The sequence below is a fragment of the Marmota flaviventris genome, chromosome 9, assembly GCF_047511675.1.
Source record: "Marmota flaviventris isolate mMarFla1 chromosome 9, mMarFla1.hap1, whole genome shotgun sequence".
Classification (NCBI taxonomy): Eukaryota; Metazoa; Chordata; class Mammalia; order Rodentia; family Sciuridae; genus Marmota; species Marmota flaviventris.
In genome coordinates this window covers 92,850,721-92,870,947 of record NC_092506.1, presented here as the reverse complement: position 1 = coordinate 92,870,947, position 20,227 = coordinate 92,850,721, and the positions used below count along the sequence as shown (strand labels likewise).

Sequence of the window (20,227 nt, the reverse complement as noted above, 5' to 3'; positions counted from 1 at the left end):
TAAAGAATAAATAAACAAATGCTTTATTTCATTAAAATTATTATCAAACCATTTTAACTAATTGAAAAGCAAGAAATTACTCAGTAAAGACTAAATTTTCTCATTTGTCATTAACAGGGAATGTAGAATGTGGCTAAATAGTCACATATGGGACTACACATTACTGGTAGAATATATATTACAAAAGTAATCACAAATAAATATACCACATTTAGATGCCTTTTTGTTAGCAACATTTTTTGTGAATAGACACAGAAACTTTGTATTAGAAATTCAGACTTTGGATAATTTTTTTTAAAAAAGCTATTTTTTCTTTTTTTAACACATTTTTATTGGTGTATTATAGTTTTATATAATGATAGGATTTGTTGTTACATATTTGTAAATACACAAAATATAACAATATAATTTGTTCAGTATCACTCCACAGTACTTCCCCCGTCCATCTCCCATTCCTTGGTCCCTTTGCTCTACTGATCTCCCTGTGATTTCAATGAGATCTGCCCCAACTTTTCTTTTCCTTTTTAGATTCATATAAGAGAAAACATAAGTACCTTGACCTTCTGAGTTTGACTTATTTTGCTTAACATGATGGTCTTTAGTTCCATCCATTTTTCTGCAAATGACATAATTTCATTTTTCTTAATGGCTGGCTGAATAAAACTCCATTGTGTATATATGCCACATTTTCTTTATCCATTCATCCAAGCAACATTATTTTAAATGTATCTCTCTCTCTCTCTCTGTCTCTATAATGATAAAACAAAATAGTTAAGTTAGTATCATTAAGAACCAAAATTTGTGTGAATAGGACACAGATATAGATCAAAGATAAGTAAAAACCTTGGAATCTCTTATTCAATTTGGAAATATCTGTATGAATAAATAGTTTATTTTTATCCTTTGGAAAAAAAATATATCTCCTAGTAGCAATGAACACCACTCATGCCCAAATTGTGTTTTCTAAGTATCAGTTTTCTTTAAAAGGAACTAGGGGGCCTTATAAAAGCAACTGATTGTAAATATAGGGTAACACATGGAGAGAGAGAGAGAGAGAGACAGATAGATAGAGAGAGAGAGAGACTCATTTTAATGCCAAATGCCAGAAAGCAAGGAGGCTACAATGCCACTTGTGTTATGTGCAATGAATGAATACAGAAGGCCAACCCAAAAGGGTTCCCACTGACTACAGGTGGCCACTTTTGAAAATCAAAGGAGTAATGACTTTAATGGGCTGACATAACTCTGTATAAAACATGACATGAGCTCATAACAATACTAACCATGCTACATATCACTGATTCCTGTTGGAGACTATTAGGGAACCAATTTATTATTCTGAAGATTGATTAAGAGAAATAATAAAACATTTATCCTCTTTGTCCTGTATAGTTTTTATTTTAGGGTACCAACCAGTGATAAGAGATTTTTTTAAATAGAATAACCCCATCTAATGAATGCAGAGAGAGTGGTAAAATTTGAAAACCACTGTTGTATAAGCCCTTGAAAAAGAGGGATCTTGACAACCATCATCAATGAGGTCAAACTAATGGACTGATGGAGGTCCTGATAATGGATCAATTCAGGATAACAGTGCCTAAATCCACTTTTCAGTCTTAACATTATGAAAAGTGTAACCACTGTAAATGTGCAAGACATGAAGTAATAGGAAATAGAAGTATGTTTCAAATAATAGTGAACTGAATCCAGTCAAATCTCAAAATCTAACTACCAATTTTTAGCAAACAGGGGATAAAGATATATGTTAAAATAAAATTTTTAAAATGATGCAATAAACTAAACCCAGAATATAAGATATCTAAAAAAAGAGACCCAGTTTCTTCAGTACATAAATGGCACAAAAATAATAGAGGATAAGTGAAAATTGTTATAGATAAAAGAGACTTAAATATGTCTTCCTGTTCCATTTATTTTCATTCAGTGTCTGAACAAAGTATGCATCAATGTGGGTGAATTGGGAGAAGAGGTTCAAAGCACAAATGGGGAGAGGAGGGTACTTAGGTGTTGAGAGCCACAGTTTAGTTGGAATGACGCCTGGCATTTTGCTAGAGGGAATGGTTGAAAGGTGACCCTGCTCTGGGATTAGGGTGGCTCCGGGATTAGGGCGGATCCTCAGGGAATAGGGCGGCTCTGGGGATTAGGGTGGAGTCTGCTGGGATTAGGGCGGATCCTACTGCTTTGGAGTTCCCATTGAGTTGAGTTCTCCTGGGGTTCCGAGAGAATTGGCGAGTGGAGCCCGGTGGAGGGAGTGTGTTCCCGGGGAAATGTGTGTAGAGGGCCGGTGAGAGTTCGGGAATAAAGGTTGCTGTTTGAACCTACAAGGTTGTGTGCCGCCTCGGTTATTTTGTGCCCAGCCAGACTGAGGCACTTAGGTTGTGAGGAGAGTTGAAACATGGGTGTTACAGTCCAAGCAGAACAAGAAATGCTTGTTTGGGAAGATGATTCAGTTTAGAGTTTTGGAATGTGAATGGGTATCCTAACACAGAATGTCAATGCCTCAATCAGGTAGGGAGGGCATCCATTGCAAGGGAGAGGGCGATGATGGCAACAGGAAGTTGGTTACATACTGGATAACTGATCAAATTAGTGAATATATTAAGTATAATAGGAATAAAGTCTATTCCTGTTGGAGAATGCATTCATAAATATGGAAATGAAGGAAACCAGAATGAACCCTGAGGTATTTAGACTTAGAAGTATCTATATGAACTCATTGGTTTTAATATAGATATGTAGATACAGAAATAATAGTTACGTGTATATATATCTTTATATGTATTTGTTTCCCCAGCTCTGCCCACTGAGATGACCGAGGCTTCTAGAAAGCAATGACATCAAAAATCTCCCTACTCTTTGGTTGTCCAGGAATGAGCTGTTGTCACTATATTCTAGAAAATTGTCTCACTCCTTGTTTATCTCACTCCCTCAAACTTGGTCTTTCTAGCTTTTAGTTAACTTTCCATTGCTGTGATAATATATCTGACATAAATAGCCTAAAAGGAGGGAAGATTTATTTTGGCTCATGGTTTTAGAGGTTGAGTCCATGATCACTTGGCTTCACTGTATGTATGTCTGTGGTGAGGCAGAGCATCATAGTGAAGGGTGGTGTGTGTGTGTGTGTGTGTGTGTCTGAGCAAAGTTGCTCATTTCCCAGCATCTAGGAAGCAGAAAGACAGAAGTGGGCTGGGGACAAGGGTACACCTTCAAGGACCCACTCTCTGCAATTATGCCCACCTCTTAATAGACCATTCAGCTAGGAACTCATCAATCCACTGATGAGGATAGCACTGTCTTGACCCAGTCGTCCCACCCCACCCCCAAACGTTGCTGCATGTGGTACCAGATGTTTAACCAGAGCCTTTGGGGACATTCTGGATCCAAACCATAACACTAGCCTTTTTTTTTTTTTTACTTTTTCATATAAAATAAACACCCTTTCTGCTTGATCTTTGAAAACTTAATAGATCTTAGTTTCAGAATGTTCCTTTACAATGATCCTCCTCTCCACATTGCAATAATTCTTTTAAATAAAGTCTTTCTTTACTTAAATCTGGATTTGTTTTGGACTTGGCAGCTTATAACTGTCATTTTAAACTAAAATAGACTAGGGATTCTGGGAGTTGGGAGAAGGCAGATTCTAGGCTTAGGCAGAGAAAGTACAAGATGTACCTAAATCATCTTCTACCATAAAGTGAGGAAATGTTTAAGGAATATGGATGCATAAATAAAGACACAGAAATCAGCATGAAGGGGCTCTCACTGGCCAAACCAGGGACAATTTGAGCATCAAAGTAAACATTGGTAATAACTTATTATCTCAAAAATAGGAATCCAGGAGAAATGATTCCATATGATATAAAAATAAGCAAAATATTTGAAAATTTGATACAGAATTTACATAGTTTTAAAAAACCACATCTCACAGTACTTATTAGCTTTATAGTGATGAAACCTAACATACAGAACATTAAATGATCAGAGTGAACGCCATGATGGAATGCTGATGGAACAAAGGAAATCACATCCTACCCAACTTATTGAAATGCAGGAAGAGACAGATCACTTTTGTGAATAGTCTTGCTTGAGATGCCTAATGTGAATCTAATCACAAAGAACTCTCAGATAAACCCAAGCTGACATTCTATAGCAGAATTGTCCTGGAATCTTCATAACTATTTTGTAGTTAGTTGTGGCCATGTGACCTACATCTGACTCAAGATTTAAATGGAAGAAACCAGACCATTTGAAAAGCCATAATTTTTCTAATAAAAATTGGGGTTGCCTTAGCTAATAAAGACCTTACTTTTAATTCTTTCCTTTTATTATTGTGTTCAATAGAGGCCATTAACAGATGTAGAGGAATGTGGTGCCTCTACTTGTGATTACAAAGACTAAAGTCAGACTATGAGAAAACAAAAAGGGAGAAATAAGCTGGTCCCTTCAAAATCTGCATCCAACCTGAACCAGCTACCTATAGGCTTCCTATCACATTGCCCTAAATTTGATTAAACTATGTGATTGGATTCCTATTATGTGTGGACAAATATAAACCTAGCTATTAGTCAGATTTTTGTAGCTGTGACCAAAATATCAGACACAAACAATTTGGAGAAGTAAAGCTTCATTTGGCTCACAGTTTTATTCCATGGTCAGATGGCTCCATTACTCTGGGTCTGAGGGGAGGCAAGAATATCACTGTGGAAGAGCAAGTCAGAAGAAAGTTCCTTAGCTCTTGGTAGCTGGGAAGCAAGTTGGGAGTTGGGGAGAAGGAAGGGAGGGGAAAACAGAGGAAAGGGCCAGGGAGAAGATAATATCTCCCAGGGCATGTATCCAGTGACATACTTCCTCCAACTAATGATGATCTTATCTTTTCTTAAAAGCCTTAGGTCCATACATTGCTGCACTGGAGAGCAAGCCTTCAAGTACAGGAGTCTCCTGGCACCCTTCATCACCAAACCACAACACTACAAAATAACCTGTTTTTCCTTTTTTTTTTTTTTCCATTGTATTTCAACAGGTCTAGTCCTCCTCACTGATTTCAACATTGTTTTTCTGATTGGCAATTTTATTTGTATATCACCATAATAAAAATTAATATATGAAGAATTAATTTTTTATGTGAGTCTTCTTTAAGCACATGGTATAGCTCTTCATTTGTTCTTGTCTTCTTCTGGCGCACAATAAGATTGTAAAGTTTTCTTTATATCACTTTGCACATTGTTATAGACTGAATCACTGTGTTCTGCCCACATCCTATGTTTAAACCTAATCCCTAATGTGGGAGTATCTGCAGGTGGGGCATTTGGAAGGTAAGTAGGTCATGAGGGCAGTACTCTCATGAATGAGATTATTATGCTTACAAAAGAGGTCTCGAAGACCACTTTCACATATGAGGCATAGCAGAAAGATTGCTATCTATAAACTAGGAAGAGCCCTTTCTGAACACAAAATCTGCCAGCATCTTGATCTTGTATTTCCCAGCTTCTGTAAGAGTGGGAAATAAATGTTTATTTTTGTTTCAGCAGTCTGAGTGGACTGAAACACATAATATTCTGCTACAATCATTATTTTCATCTGTCCTGTTATTGATGCAAAGGAGTTATGTATGTTTTTTTCTGAATCCTGAATCTTAAGACTAATGCTAGTTAATTATGACAATATCAGTCAAATATCACAAGATCAATTAGTAAATTAAAATCCAACTTTCTATAACAAATGAGTAAATTCTATTGAATATCAAACAAGAAAACATTACATGTTCAAGATTAGGACTTTCATAGCACGGTAAAAAGTTTCTTTCTTGTACATGCACATCCTATTTTATGAAACCTGAAAATAATATTTACTTCAACTTGGCTTATGCTATTCCTAGTGTTTTTAAGGTATCTAGTTTACAATTAGTCTCCTCAGCCTTCTTTATCTTCATGATGTAAATGTAAGTTTAGTGTTTTATAGTCTCAAAACAAAATAATTACTTTGGAATGTTTTAATGCACATTGAACTGAACTATGGGAGATACAATGATAAACGCCACACAAATTAATCGACCACAGTAATGAAAAATGCTGGATGGATTTAACTATGAGCAAATGAGGTCAGAGAAAAAAAAAATGCAAACTCCTAACAATTTAAATAAACACGTATAAGTCACCAAGTATAATGCAAAAATCACTATTGCACATATTTTAAAAAATTCATCAAAGCAAAACACTTAATCTCCAAAGCGATTTTGCTTTTCCTGTCAGTTTCCACTGACTTTCAAATGTCTGATGAGAACCAAGTACTTCGGTGGAAAACTTGGAGATATGGACTTAACGTCTGGAAGCTTCTAACTTGTTCTGGAGAGTTTAAGAGGTAATCAACTAGAGATAAAGCGGCAAGGTGCAAGACGCATAGCAAAGGTATTAGTCCTGCTCACAGCGAACCCAAAGCGTGAAGCAAAACAACACTAACCCGGCTATCAGGTTTCCTCTGAAATGGTGGAGTGAGCACCGGAAACTCGAGCGAAACTCAGATCCGCGCATGCTCTGTTGGCAGAACACCGCCCCTCCTCCCGTAAGTCGGAAGTGCTGGTTTGTTTATTAAATTGCGACTGTCGTAAACTGGGATTTCCTGGCGGCTTCCTAGCTTTACGATGACAACAACTATGGCGGCGTCCAGTGGTAGATTTGAAAGTGCGAAGAGTATCGAAGAACGTAAAGAACAAATCCGAACTGCCAGGGCTGAGATCTTGCGTCAGGTATCTCCGTTTTGGGGCTTTTGTGGTTATTGAGAGTTGTGGGAGTTGAAGGCTCCTGGGAGCAAGACCACCCACTCTTCTTTCACCATTTCAGTAATCTCAGATTGTCTGGGTGTTATCTCCCTTTGCATTGCCGGGAGATTCTGTGTATCTCTTGTCTCCTAAATGCTGTGCAGGTTCCATTGACCATTCTCCTTTCAGAGAGATGTTTCTTCTCTTCCAAGTTTTCTTACTTTTTAAATCGTCCATCTTGGCTTTATAAGTACTTGCAACGACTCTGCCCAGGTATTTAGCAGCCTCAGCCATTGCTCCTGCTGTATATGCAATGAAATTTATCTTTTTCAGGAACACAAGTAAGGCACGTTTAAGTATTTGCCGTTTCATTCGCCTTACTATTAGTTTCGATTCCAGACTTATTGTCAGCTTTTACTTATCTAAAAAAGTTAACACAAGAGACTCAGAAAATTTAGCCTCTCACAAAAGATTGCTAAACATTGTATTTTTGGTTAAGATTATGATAACGTAGAGGTGATATATAATAGAATGGAAGAAGTAAACTATGGTGTTATCTGACAAGCAATTCAAGATTTAAGAAGTGTGACAATGAAATAACAAAGTTGTAGTTAGAAAGCAACATAGGACACAGTCAAGTTTTTGCTTTTTGTTTGTTTTAAGATGGAAGAGTTTTAAAAGTTGGAATGAGGGTAAGAAGGAGTTAGTTGAGAAGAGGTAGAGGAATGACTACAGCCAAATTTTTAAAGGGAAAGAGCAGATGATTAGTTTTATACTGGTGAAAGGTTGTTATTCCCCAATTTCAGTATATGTGTAATAAATATTATTTATTTTTTTCTCTGGTATTTCAAGCGTTTTTTGGAGGGAGTAGGGTTTTTAAGCTATGATAAATTTTATAGTGAAGATGTGTATAGAGTTTGAAGAGGAACAAACCCAGATTTGGAGTTTGGGAGTAGTAAAGAGAGGGCAGGAACAACCTCCTGGGTAAAATCTGCTTTATTTGACTATTGTTGAATGAATAGAAATTAGCAATATAATCTTTTATTTTTAGCAGGATGATTTTTCCTAAGGTCTTTTGGTTTTCAGACATTGCATATTGAAGGCATGGAGGTCAGTCTCTTACCAGTTGCAGAAGTCTAAGGCAGTAGCCACAAAAGTGGTGAATGTTTTCCAAGAGTCCCAAGTCATATTTGAGATTGGGAAAGGGGAAGGCATAAAATAGATTCCAGAATCCTGTGTTTGGTGGATTGACTTACTAGAGACTGATAATGTGGAATGAAAGATTTTATTACATTTAAAAAAATCTTTTTTATACTGGTAGAAACAGATTACTGGCAGGAACAGACCATTTATTCCTGAGCAGATACCTTTATACAAAGGTGGTATCAGTTTTTATTTTACTTAAAAAAAATGAAGCAATTGTCAGTTCATCTTTTCATGTTCTTGTAGGCCAAAGCCAATTTTGAAAAAGAAGAAAGACATAAAGAAATTAAGCGACTTCGGGGCGATGATACATGGATGCTACCTGATGTGAATGAGAGAATTGAACAATTCTCACAGGTGAATATTAACAGTTTTACTTGCTATATCTATCTTTTTTTGCACTCTCCAAGTTAATATTAAGAAAAGAATTTAATACACTGTTTTCACAAGTTACAGAATGAATACAACATAGTTGGCATTATTGAATAGCTTTCTCTCTCTGTCAAAAGTAACCTATTGTAATATTTTGGACATCATGACATTGAAAAATTTTATTACTTGAGTTGGGTAATAGAAAACTTAGCTACAAATTTCTGACCCACATATGACAAGCTTATGGTTTGAAAATATTGGGCATATTATGCTCTTCTCTCTTCCCACTCTGCCCCTTTTATGACTCAGGCCTTGTTTTCTCTTATGATTTAAATTTTTTTAAAATTTGTAAATAATAATGGTGTATATTTGTGGAATACAATGTGATGTTTTGTTCTATGTATACAATATGGAAGATTCAGTTAAATTAACATTTCTATTACTTCCCCAACTTAATTTATTTTGTAGTGAGAACATTAAAAATCTATTCTTTTAGCAATTTTGAAATATGCATTATTATTAACTGTGGTCACCATTAAATCACTAAAACTTATTCCTGCAGTCCAACTTAAACTTTGTATGCTTTGATCAGCATCTTTCTTCCTCTATAACTTTCCGTATTTCCCCTCCCTTCTAGCCTCTTCCTACATTTTAATTCATATTATCCTATGTATTTATGGCCTAATAATTGTGTATAAATTGTTTGGGACCATGCATAAAAAGTGTGTGTGTGTCTGTGTGTTATATGTTTGTGAGTACACTCACTTATGTTTGTGTGTGTGTGTGTGTGTGTGTGTGTATATGTGTTTACTTGATTATATGTGTGAATCACATAAATCTACAAATAAAACCAAATTTTTTTTTCTGGTCAAAAACCAGGTGATATTATATTATAGATATAAAACATGTATCTATATTATAGATGGCATGTTAAGAGTTCTTTGAAGATTTTATTTGTTTAATCATGATCTTTAATCATATTCAGTGTCTCTATTCATGAAAGATTTTAAGTTTTTTGGAATATGGATTTTTTTCCTGCTTAAAATGCTCCTTATAAAGTATAATAAAACTAAATTCTTTTCTTACATGTTTAAAATAAATATAGGAACATTCTGTGAAGAAAAAGAAGAAAAAAGACAAGCATTCCAAAAAAGCAAAGAAAGAGAAGAAAAAAAAGAGTAAGAGACAAAAATATGAGAAAAACAATGAGTCCTCTGATAGTTCATCGGTAAGTATGTACTAAAACTAACCAAAGCAAATGAGAAAATTTTATTTAAAGGAACCTAAAATATATGAGAACTTAAAAAAACTACTACTTAATGATATGAAAATGGCTCAGAGGCCTCTACTTGGAGATGTCCAGGAAATATTGGAAATGTAGGTCTTGGGTTCCAGAGAAGGATGAGAAGATGGGGATATGACTTGGAAATCATTGCTGTTGGAATGATTAGAATGGATGAATGACTAGGGAAATTGAAAAGAAAGAGAAACACCATTACTGAAGAAACACATAGGAAGTAAAGGATGCTAATTAAAAGTGGAACATTAGAAGGAGAAGCAGGGAAGAACAGTATTGCAAAAATAAGGGAAAAGAGATTCAAGATATTTAAAAAGTCTGTGACACCTACTGTTTTTTTATAGAAATTAATATTTACATTTTTCAAGTAGAATTTGTTTATATATTTAACCTTTCAGGACAAAAGAAAGAGTGCTGAGTTAGCTGTATCTCTAGCCAGTTCTAGGCTGCAAGAATTCACAATGAAAAATAAAGCAGGCTGAATCTTTCATACTTGTTTTCAGAAACAGTTATATTTAGAAAATGATGAGCTAAAGATGTTTAGGGAAAATTGGTCTTTTAAGTATGATCTTCAGTGAGTTATCCTCTCACTTGAGTAACCAGAGTCGAAAGTCTGGCCCACCTGTCCTTTCAGAAACTAAATTTTTGGCAGTACTGTCAAAGATAAATGCAGCTGGATATCAGTTAAAGTGGTGAAAATAGATTTTACTTGGTAATTATTGAAAGTAGGGCAAATTGCTAAGCTACATTCCAATTTGTGAGATGATTTGGTGTTTTAGAGGGAGAAAAAAGGAGAAGAAAGAGGTAGAGAGTAGAGTCAGAAAAGTTAAAAATTATAAAGGGTTAGTCCAGGTAAATTGACATCTTAAAATATTGAATCTTCCTGTTCATTATGTTTATGGTTGGGAAGGTAGAAAAAGAATAGAACATATTTAACATCTCTTCATCAAATTTAAGTCATCATTCATTTCTCCACATGTTGTAAAATTTTCAAAGTAGAGGTCTTTTACATCTTTTCCAACTTTTTTCTTGGAATATTATTTTAGAATGGATTTTTAAAAAAATTTATTTTCCATGTGTTTGTGTTTAATATATTATTATACAATTGCCTTTCATATTTAACTTTTTGTCTTATCACTTTGATAAATTCCCATATACTAGTATCTTCATTAGGTTTTTAGGTAGATTTCTTAGAATTTGTAGGTACATAATTGTGTTTCAATCTCTGCCTTCCATTTCATTTAATTTTTTGTTGGCTGTATCAATCAGAAGATAGGACTTTGAAATAGTGTGGACTGCACGTGCTGAGAGTGGATGGACATAGTTGCCTTTATCCTGTCTTAGGTGGAGAGAATTTAGTCTTTGGCTTTTAATCATAATGTTAGCTGTGGACTTTTTTTTTTTTTTTTCCTCTTTCCTCCCCCATCCCCCTCCTCCTCTTCTTTTTTTTTCCTGTGATGCTGGGGATCCAACCCAGAGCCTTGTATATGCTAGACAAATGCTTTGATCTGAGCTACATATGCAGCTGCCCAACTGTGGGAATTTCACATATACCCTTTCAAATTGAAGAAATTCCCTTTCATTTCTAATTTTCTTGAAGTTTGTATCTGGAGTGAGTATTGAATTCTATTAAATGTTTTTTTTCCTGCATACATTGATCGTAAGATTCTTCTCCTTTATTCTGTTAATATGAAAGAATTACTTTAACCTGCATTCTTGGGAGAAACCAAGTTTGGTTTTGTATGAGTGTATGTGTGTGTGTGTGTATGTGTGTGTGTGTGTATTTACATATATAGTCACATGCCACATAAGGGTGTTTTGATCAGTGATGGACTACTTATATTCAGTGCTAGTCCCATAATATTATTTTGCCTAGTGACATCATAGTCTTCTTCTTTTTTTTTTTTTAAAGAGAGAGAGAGCGAGCGAGAGAGAGAGAGATTTTTTTCTTAATATTTATTTTTCAGTTTTTGGTGGACAAAATCTTTATTTTATTTTATGTGGTGCTGAGGATCGAACCCAGGGCCCCGCGCATGCCAGGCGAGCGCGTTACGTTTTGAGCCACATCCCCAGCCCTCATAGTCTTCTTAATTTGTGTAAATACACTTTATGGTGTTCATACAATGATGCAATTATCTAATGGCATATTTCTCAGAGTGTGTTCCTATTTTTAAGCAATGAACAGCTATAAAACTTATATTAGTTATGTTTCTGGGTTTGATTTACCAAAAGTTTGTTGAAGATTTTTTATCTGTGTTCTTGAGAAATACTGGGATCTTGGTATAAGGATAATGCTATTCTCATACATGAAGTAAAAAGTATTCTTCCTCTTCTGTTTTATCAGTTTGTGCAGGACTGGTGCAATTTGTGCCTTCAGTGTTTATTAAAATTCACCAATGAAGTTATTTAGTCCTGCTGCTTTCTATGTAGAATGGATTTTAGTCACAAATTCAATTCTTTAATAGTATATTAAATATTTTCTATTTAATCTTGAATTTGTTATAGTAGGTTGAGTTTTTAAAGGAATTTATTTCACTCAAATAAATATTCCTTTTGTCCTTTTAATGTCTGTAGAACCTATAATGATTTTTTTATTCCTGAATTTGGTAATTTCTATTTTCTATTTAGTTTTCTCAGTCTAGCTTGAAGTTTATCAACTTTGTTGATCTTTTCAAAGAATTACATTTTGGTTTTGTTGATTTTTGCTTTGTTTATTTTCTATTTCATTGATTCAGCTTTATTATTTTTTCTAATACTTATCTTGTATTTAAGTTACTTTTCTTTTTCTACCTTCCTAACATGGGTGCCTAGCTCATTGATTCTCGTTTTTCTTTTCTAATAAGTACTTAATCTGTTAGTGCTCATCTTATCACTGTTGTAACTTCACCTACCTCATTTTTTAAAAAAGTTTTTCTTTTTTTTTTAAGTATTTTATTAGTTGTTGAGAGACCTTTATTTTATTTATTTATTTACATGTGGTGCTGAGAATCAAACCCAGTGCCTCACACATGCTAGGCAAGTGCTCTACCACTGAGCCACAAGCCCAGCCCAAAATGTTTTTCTTTTTTAGTTGTAGATGGACACAATAACTTTGTTTTATTTATTTTTATGTGGTGCTAAGGATCAAACTCATGCCTCACATGTGCTAGGGGAGTATTCTACTACTGAGCCACAACCCCAGCCTTTGTCTACCTCATTTTGATGTGTCATATTTTCATTGATATCTTATTAAAAATATCTTAAAATTTACTTGTTTTTACGCATGGATTATATAAAAGTAAATTTTGAATTTCCAAGTATTTGTATATTTTGCCAGTTATTTTAAAATTTACTTGAATTCTATTATTGACATAGAACATACTTTGTATAATTTTAATTAAAAATCTATCCAGATTTATTTTATGGCCTAGCCTATGTTCTATTTTGGTGAAAATTCCATGTGTATTTGTTTTTTTTTTGTGTGTGTGTGTGTGATGCTGGGGATTGAACAAGGCAGTCACTCTACCAACTGAGCTAATATGCCCAGCCCTCCTTGTATATTTGAAATGAATGTGTAATTTTGCTGTTGTTAGATGTTGGGTTTTAAAAACGTCAATTAGGAAAAGTTGATAAATAGTGTTAAGTCTCCTGTATTCTTGCTTGTTTTTTCTTTACCGGTTCTCTTTCAGTTACTGAGAGATTCATACTGAAATCTCTTAACTGTAATGGTTGACTTTTCTATTTCTGTTTTCAATTTTTGTCTTACATATTTTGAAACTTTACTAGGTATGTACATTTACATTTAGCATAGTTACATCTTCTTGATGAATTAATTGTGATATTATTGTGAAATGTTTCTCCTTATCTCTGGTAACACTGTTGTCTATATTCTGCTTTGTTTTGTATGAATAAAGCCTCTTTTATATTATTTGTTTTTTATGGTTTATATGTTTTAGTTTTAGCATATCTTTCTTTTATGTTGAAAGTGTATTTTTTTGCGGACAATGTAAATTTGGAATTTGAGCTTTATCTAGTCTATCAATTTCTTCCTTTTTAATTAGAGAATTTTTTTACACTATCCAATATGGTAATTGTCTATAGCTTTTTAAAATTTTAATTAAAATTTATTCAAATTATATATAAAGCAAAAGAGAGGGTAAGAGAAGATAAAACTTCAAGAATTAATAAAGACTTGTAAACCAAAGGCTTTGATTTTTATTCCATAGGAAGTGGGTCATCTATTTAGGGTCAGCTAAATTTATTAGAAAAATCTCAGAATACTCATTGGTTGAACAAGATAGAAGTTTTTGTTTTGTCTTATTAAAGAAATGAGTAGACCGACCAGGGTATTATGGTCTTCTACGACCAAGGTTCTATTGTATTGGTCTTTCTTTTTTTTTTAATATTTATTTTTTAGGTATAGATGGACACAATGCAATGCCTTTATTTTTATGTGGTGCTGAGAATCGAACCCGAGTCCTGCCTGTGCTAGGCGAGCGCTCTGCCGCTGAGCCACAATCCCAGCCCCTTGTATTGGTCTTTCATCATCCTTGCTGCACTACCTCTTAGTTCAGATAATAGGAAATAGTATATTCTTTTCTTTCTTAATTTGACTTCCAGAAAGTCCCACTGAATACTTTCATTTACATCTCATTGGATACTTGATCATGTTTCACTTTCAGGCACAAGAGGCACATTATTTCTCCAAATAAGATTGAGTTCTATTCGTAGAAGAGTAATAATTAGTATCTTTGGGACAGACAGCCATAGAAGAGAAGCACTGTGGTTGAATGTCTCCTTCATTTAACTCTAAATGCATTTAGGGGAGTTGGAGAAGAAAGACTGGAGTCTAAGAAACATTTTTGGTCTTTATTTCAATTATGTACATAAGAGAAAAAATATCTAATTTAAGACTGCTACTTTAAGAATGAAAATGAGGGGATATATATTGGTTGAAGGTAATGGAAACCAAACTTAAATTGGCTCATGCAAACAAAAAGGGAAGGATTTATCATTAGCGTACAAAAATCTTACAGGACATCTAGGTGTATAAAACACCTAGGAATCAGCTGGCTTCAGGAATATCTGAAATTAAAGTCACAGATGCCTTTTATAATCTTGCCATTTTCCATGTTTTTCCTTTGAGTCCTTTTGTTTTCTTGTTACAGATCAATTTCTGTTGAATTCCATTCTTTATGATGTAAATAGCTTTTGCCAATGCCTTTCCTGCTCCTTAGTTTTAAATCAGCTCCTTTGGATTTGATTTCAAATTCTTGAAGAATAACTTATATTGAATTGGGCCAGCTACCTACGTTTGGGTCAGCGCTGGTTAGGTGGAGGTAGGCTCCCATGGCAATCATGTGGTGTTTTCTTTGTGGTATATTTGGTAAGTATTTTAGAGTTGAAAATTTATAGGTTTGGATAGGTGATCTTGATCCTGGTATTTCTGACTTGGTGAAGTAGGTGGTTGATGGTGCCAGGTAACTCAGTTCAATAATAGAGTAGGAGGAACAGGTGTTACAGAAGAAGATGATGAGTTTATTTTTTGTCCTTGAGTTCAACATGACATCCAAGTATAGCAGATAGTTGATTGAGTCACTGAAACTCACGTTAGGCAAATTTGAAAGAAATAAGCAGAAATGATGGTAGTTGAAGCTGTGAGAATAGATTTAATGGCTTATGGGGAATGTTTAGAGCATACAAAATATAGTGGGCAAAGAATGGAGCATGGATAGTTTAGGACTGAACATAGGAAGAAGAATGCAGGAAGGAAATGGAGAAAAAAATAAAGAGGGGGAGAATTGGGAAGTATCCTAGAAGGGAGAACTAGGAATTATCCTAGAAGTTAAGACAATGAGTCATTAGCAGGGTTGTATCTTGTAGAGAAGTTTAAAGAGATAAAGAGTAAAGCATTTTGTAGAATTTGGCAAAGTGGAAGCCATTGAGTTTTGAAGAGTTTTCTCTAGATTAATGGGGGAAAGCAGCAATTTTGTAGAGGTTGGAGAAATGTTTGAAAGTGAAGGTGTAGACACAGTGCATTTAGTACTTCTTCAATAAGATAGTCATAGAATAGAATTTGGAAGATGAATTGCTGCTAAAGGGATATAGAGGGCCTCCTTTCCTCTAGAGGAAAAAAAAAAGTAAAAACACTTCACATTTCTAGGCCTTTAGAGACCTTTGGTAGAAGCATAAGAGAAGGAGATAATTAATGAAGCAAGGTTCTGGAAGAACAGGAATGGTTGGGATCAAAATCTTTGGAGGAGGACTTTTCTTGAATCGTAAAAGTTAACAGAGGGTTAGGATTGGCACAGCTATAAATAATTTTTGTCTAGGGTAAACTGAAGGTGAAGTGGCCTATTTTTTTCTTGATGAGGTAAAAGGAGAGATCATTTGCTAAGAGTATGGGGAATGGGAGTTGGTAGAAAGCTTGAGGAGATTGTTGAAGAAGGGAAGGATAGTTGCCCAGTTGTTTAGCAAGGTACTTGGGGATACAGAGTAGACCAAAGCAGATGTGGTTCCTGTCCTCATATAACTTATTGCCTGATGAAGCATTAAATAAATAAATCACACAAGTAAATGTAAAAGGATAAATGCTTTAAAGGAGAATTAAGGGAGTAGAAGAAAGAACTCACCAAAGCCAGTAAGGGGAAATTCTAGTTTGGGTTGAAAGTCTAGTTCAATTGAAGTTACAGATCCTGCTGATTGGATTTCTCCAGAGTAGGAAATTAATTGCAAGTAAGGTGATGAAGCAACTGATGGCTCCAGTTAAAGAATTTCAGAGTCATTGGTCAACATCTGATGTTTTAGTCAGCTTTTCATTGCTGCAATAAAATACCTGAGAAAAGCAACTTAAAGAGGAAAGATTTATCTTGGCTTATGATTTCAGATCATGGTTGAGTCCGTTGTTTTCATAATATATTGCCAGAGGTGAGACAATATATTATGGAAAAAGGGTGTGGAAGAGCAAAACTTCTCACCATATGTGGCTATTAAGCAGGGAGAAAGAGCCAGTGAGAGACCAGTAATAAGATGTGCCTTTCAAAGGCATGCCACAGTGACTTATAGGGCCCCACTTTCTCATAGCCCATTCATAGTGTCCTGATCTGTTCACTTCCCAAAAGCCTCACCTCTGAACATCACCGCATTGGGGACCAAACTTTTACCACGTGAGTCTTTGGGGAATACTTAATATTCAAACCATAACATCTGATAAGATAGAGAAAATCTGTAAAAGAATCTTGTAGAACACCAAGTTTTAAATTATGTAGAGGGCCTCCTTTCCTCTAGAGGGAAAAAAAGTAAAAACACTTCACATTTCTAAGCCTTTATAGACCTTTTTGCATTTTATAGGGGAAATGGTGTTTTGTGGGCTTATTTCCAAATAGTGGGTTTAGATATTTTTTCCTGCATTTTATAGGGGAAAGACTAAGGTATAGAGATTAAGAAACTTGCTTAAGATTACACTGTCATGTAAAATTTGATACAGCTTTTAGCAGATTGGTGTCCCTAAAGAAAGTGCTGATTTTTTTCAGACTATAAACTCTTATTTTAATGAATGACATCAAGAATTAGGAATAAGATTCACTAAACTGAATTGATGATGTAAACATGAATAGACCAAAAATGCATTTATAGAGATTATCTTAAAAAATTTTAACTATAGGGGCTGGGGTTGTGACTCAGTGATAGAGCGCTTGTCTAGCACTGCAGGGTTCCATTGCCTGCACCACATTAAAAAGAAGAAAAGAAAAGAAACAAAATAAAGGCATTGTGTAAAAAAAAATTATAGAGTTAAGTTTTAGGGTTTCTGTAAATCTAAATGAAGGCCTAAATGAATGAATGAAGAAAATTTGCTTTGCTTTGGGAAACAGTTGGCTGTTGAGGTGGCAGAGCATAAATATGTTTACTCCACATGGTTGATACCTTTCAACAGACATATTTATGTTAATTTAAGCTTTTGGTAATTTTCAAGAACTTCATGAAATGGAAGAACACTGTCACATTTCAAGAAATTCATATTTCTTTGCTGTTAAATCATTTTTTCCTCTTGGCCTCAAAGTTTCTTAACTGTATACTAACAGTTGGTTTGAACAAAGTGATTTCTAGAATCCTTTTTATGCTTTAGTTCTATAGCTCCAAAAAATAGATTTAAAATCAGACAGATCTACATTCCTATCTTGGTTTTTACAGTTGGATATCATGTAACCTGGGCAAATTAATTTTAGGGAGCTTTTCTTATCTATAAAGTCAAAAGAATATAGAGTTACTTTAAGGATTTAGGGTGATAATTTATGTGAACGTACTTAATATACTACTTGATATAGCAGAGTAGTTTGATATATTTGTTGAAAAACTCCAAACCTGGCATAATAGCACATAGGGAATGATAACTGAGTATACTCCTTAGTTGATGCAGTAATCTGATGTTTAAACATATTAGGTAAAATACCTTACCTGTCTAGCTGTTACTTGAGATCTTTGCAATTTTAGATTGAGGGAAATCTCAAAATTTGAAGCTTAGGGGCATACAGCAAACTCATTTATTTGAGTGTCATTTCCCCTCTATTCTGGGGAACATGTGAGTACTACTTGATGTTGGTAGGAACTGAAACTCTGTTTTGAAGTAATCTTTCTACCTAGAAGATCTCACTTTTGTTTTTTGCTTTTCTTTAGCTCTGTAATATAGCTGATAAAGAAATAAAACTAATTTGGTGGTATTTTATGGGTTTATTTCCAGATAGTGGGTTTAGATGTTTTTTCCTCTAATTTTCAATGCCATTTTAAAGGGGGCATAATATAAGAATTTTATCTAGAAAGTTAAGTTGTTACCATTTAACAACTGCATAGAGATTTTTTTTATATATATGCAAATTGTGAGTTTTACTTATGTGCTAAACATTCTTAGAGCTCTGAAGATGAGTGGGTTGAGGCTGTTCCATTCCAGACTTCTGGCAAGGAAAAGGCCTGGAAAGTGAAAGATGAAAACTCTGGAAAGGACGAAGACAGTCAAGTTATTCAGGTAAGCAAGCCACATGATTTTACAGAAAGAAGAGTCAGCTTCTAAGAATAGATGAATATTGAAGTGAAAGGTAATTAATTTCTTTAGGAGAAAAATTAGACTTTGAGAGCAATATATATTTTGAATAATTTAGGCAGTAATGCTTTTTGCTGAGTGTTTAGGCTCCTTTCTTTCTGCTGTGAGAAAGTAAGTGTTTATTCTAGTCCCTCAGAGATTATCCTACTTTTGGTTTTTGATAGAGAAGCGGCACTTTCCCCTCTTGTGCATTCAGCTTTGACTCTTACCTCTGTCTGTCCTTTCCATGATGGGTAGAGCTCAGTTGCAGTTTTTATTCCTCTTCTCCGTATGTCATAATTTACTTAACAATACTAAAAGTTGAGTAGTTTAGAAATTTTGGGTTATAGTTCAAATAGTCCTGATTATTTTTTTGGGTACTGGGGATTGAACTTAGGGGCACTCGACCACTAAGCCACAACCCCAGCCCTATTTTGTATTTTACTTAGAGACAGTGTCTGAGTTGCTTAGTGCCTCACTTTTGCTGAGGCTAGCTTTGAATTCATGATCCTCCTGCCTCAGCCTCCCAAGCCGCTGTTTTTTATAAGGACCCCTAGTTCCTTTTAATGAAAACTGATACTTAGAAAACACAATTTGGGCATAAGTGGTGTTCATTGCTACTAGGAGATATATATTTTTTTAAAGGATAAAGATAAACTATTTATTCATACAGATATTTCCAAATTGAATAAGAGATTCCAATGTTTTTACTTATCTTTGATCTATATCTGTGCACTACCACGTCCCGCTTTGGGTTATGGTTCATATGCCTGAAAAAGAATGTAATTTCTCCACTGATGGCCAAAAAGGAAGGGAAAAAAGATGAACAGGAACAAATGTTTGGTTCTTTTTTGTTTGCCAAGCACTGTGTTAAATGTTTTCTATTATTTTGAACAATAAATAATCCTGAAATGTTGACATTTTTTTGCATTTTATAGGGGAAAGACTAAGGTATAGAGATTAAGAAACTTACTTAACAATATACTGTCATGTAAGATTTGATACAGCTTGAGTGCCTCCCAAATCCCTGCTGTCATAAAGTTCAAACTAGTTCAGACTGAAAAACTTCCTTTTTTTTTCTTTTTAACAGAGGGATGAGTGGATGACTGTTGATTTTATGTCTGTTAAAACTGTGTCATCATCATCACTCAAAGCTGAAAAGGAAACTATAAAGAAAATAGAGCAAGCAAAAACCCAAGCACTTGAACAGGTAAGAGAATATTTACAACGTGTTAACTTTCTAATTTACCTTTATTAAACTGGTAAGACATTCATATAAATGCAATTTTACTTGTGAAATATTTTTATCTTTTGTGGTGTTTAATAAAATTAGTGTGAACAACAGTGAAATGTGATATAAATTTTATTTAAAGTAAGTTTCTTGTATAGAGAGTCAGTTTAAAGGAGTAATAGACTTATAAATCTAGAGCATATATAGTTGAGTTATATTGAGTTTATGTTACTATCATAGAATTAAAGCTGAACCTTTTCAACTTCTATTTCAGTGTACATAGTGAATTAGATACCATAA

General features: G+C 34.4%; 1 protein-coding gene across 2 annotated transcripts in view; it reads left to right on the top strand.

Annotated features, from left to right (window-relative positions):
* The first annotated feature begins 6,649 nt into the window (after nucleotides 1-6,649).
* Nucleotides 6,650-20,227, top strand: part of Cwf19l2 (CWF19 like cell cycle control factor 2) — a 94,240-nt gene continuing 80,662 nt past the window's right edge. For both annotated transcript variants that reach the window (XR_011708597.1, XM_027930715.2), the window contains exons 1-5: nucleotides 6,650-6,760; nucleotides 8,222-8,332; nucleotides 9,453-9,575; nucleotides 18,529-18,642; nucleotides 19,787-19,906. Coding sequence is in view for 1 of the 2 variants with exons in the window: in XM_027930715.2 (XP_027786516.2) it covers nucleotides 6,656-6,760; nucleotides 8,222-8,332; nucleotides 9,453-9,575; nucleotides 18,529-18,642; nucleotides 19,787-19,906 (573 nt within the window). In the remaining variant the exon portion in view is untranslated. The remainder of the gene's footprint in view (nucleotides 6,761-8,221; nucleotides 8,333-9,452; nucleotides 9,576-18,528; nucleotides 18,643-19,786; nucleotides 19,907-20,227) is intronic.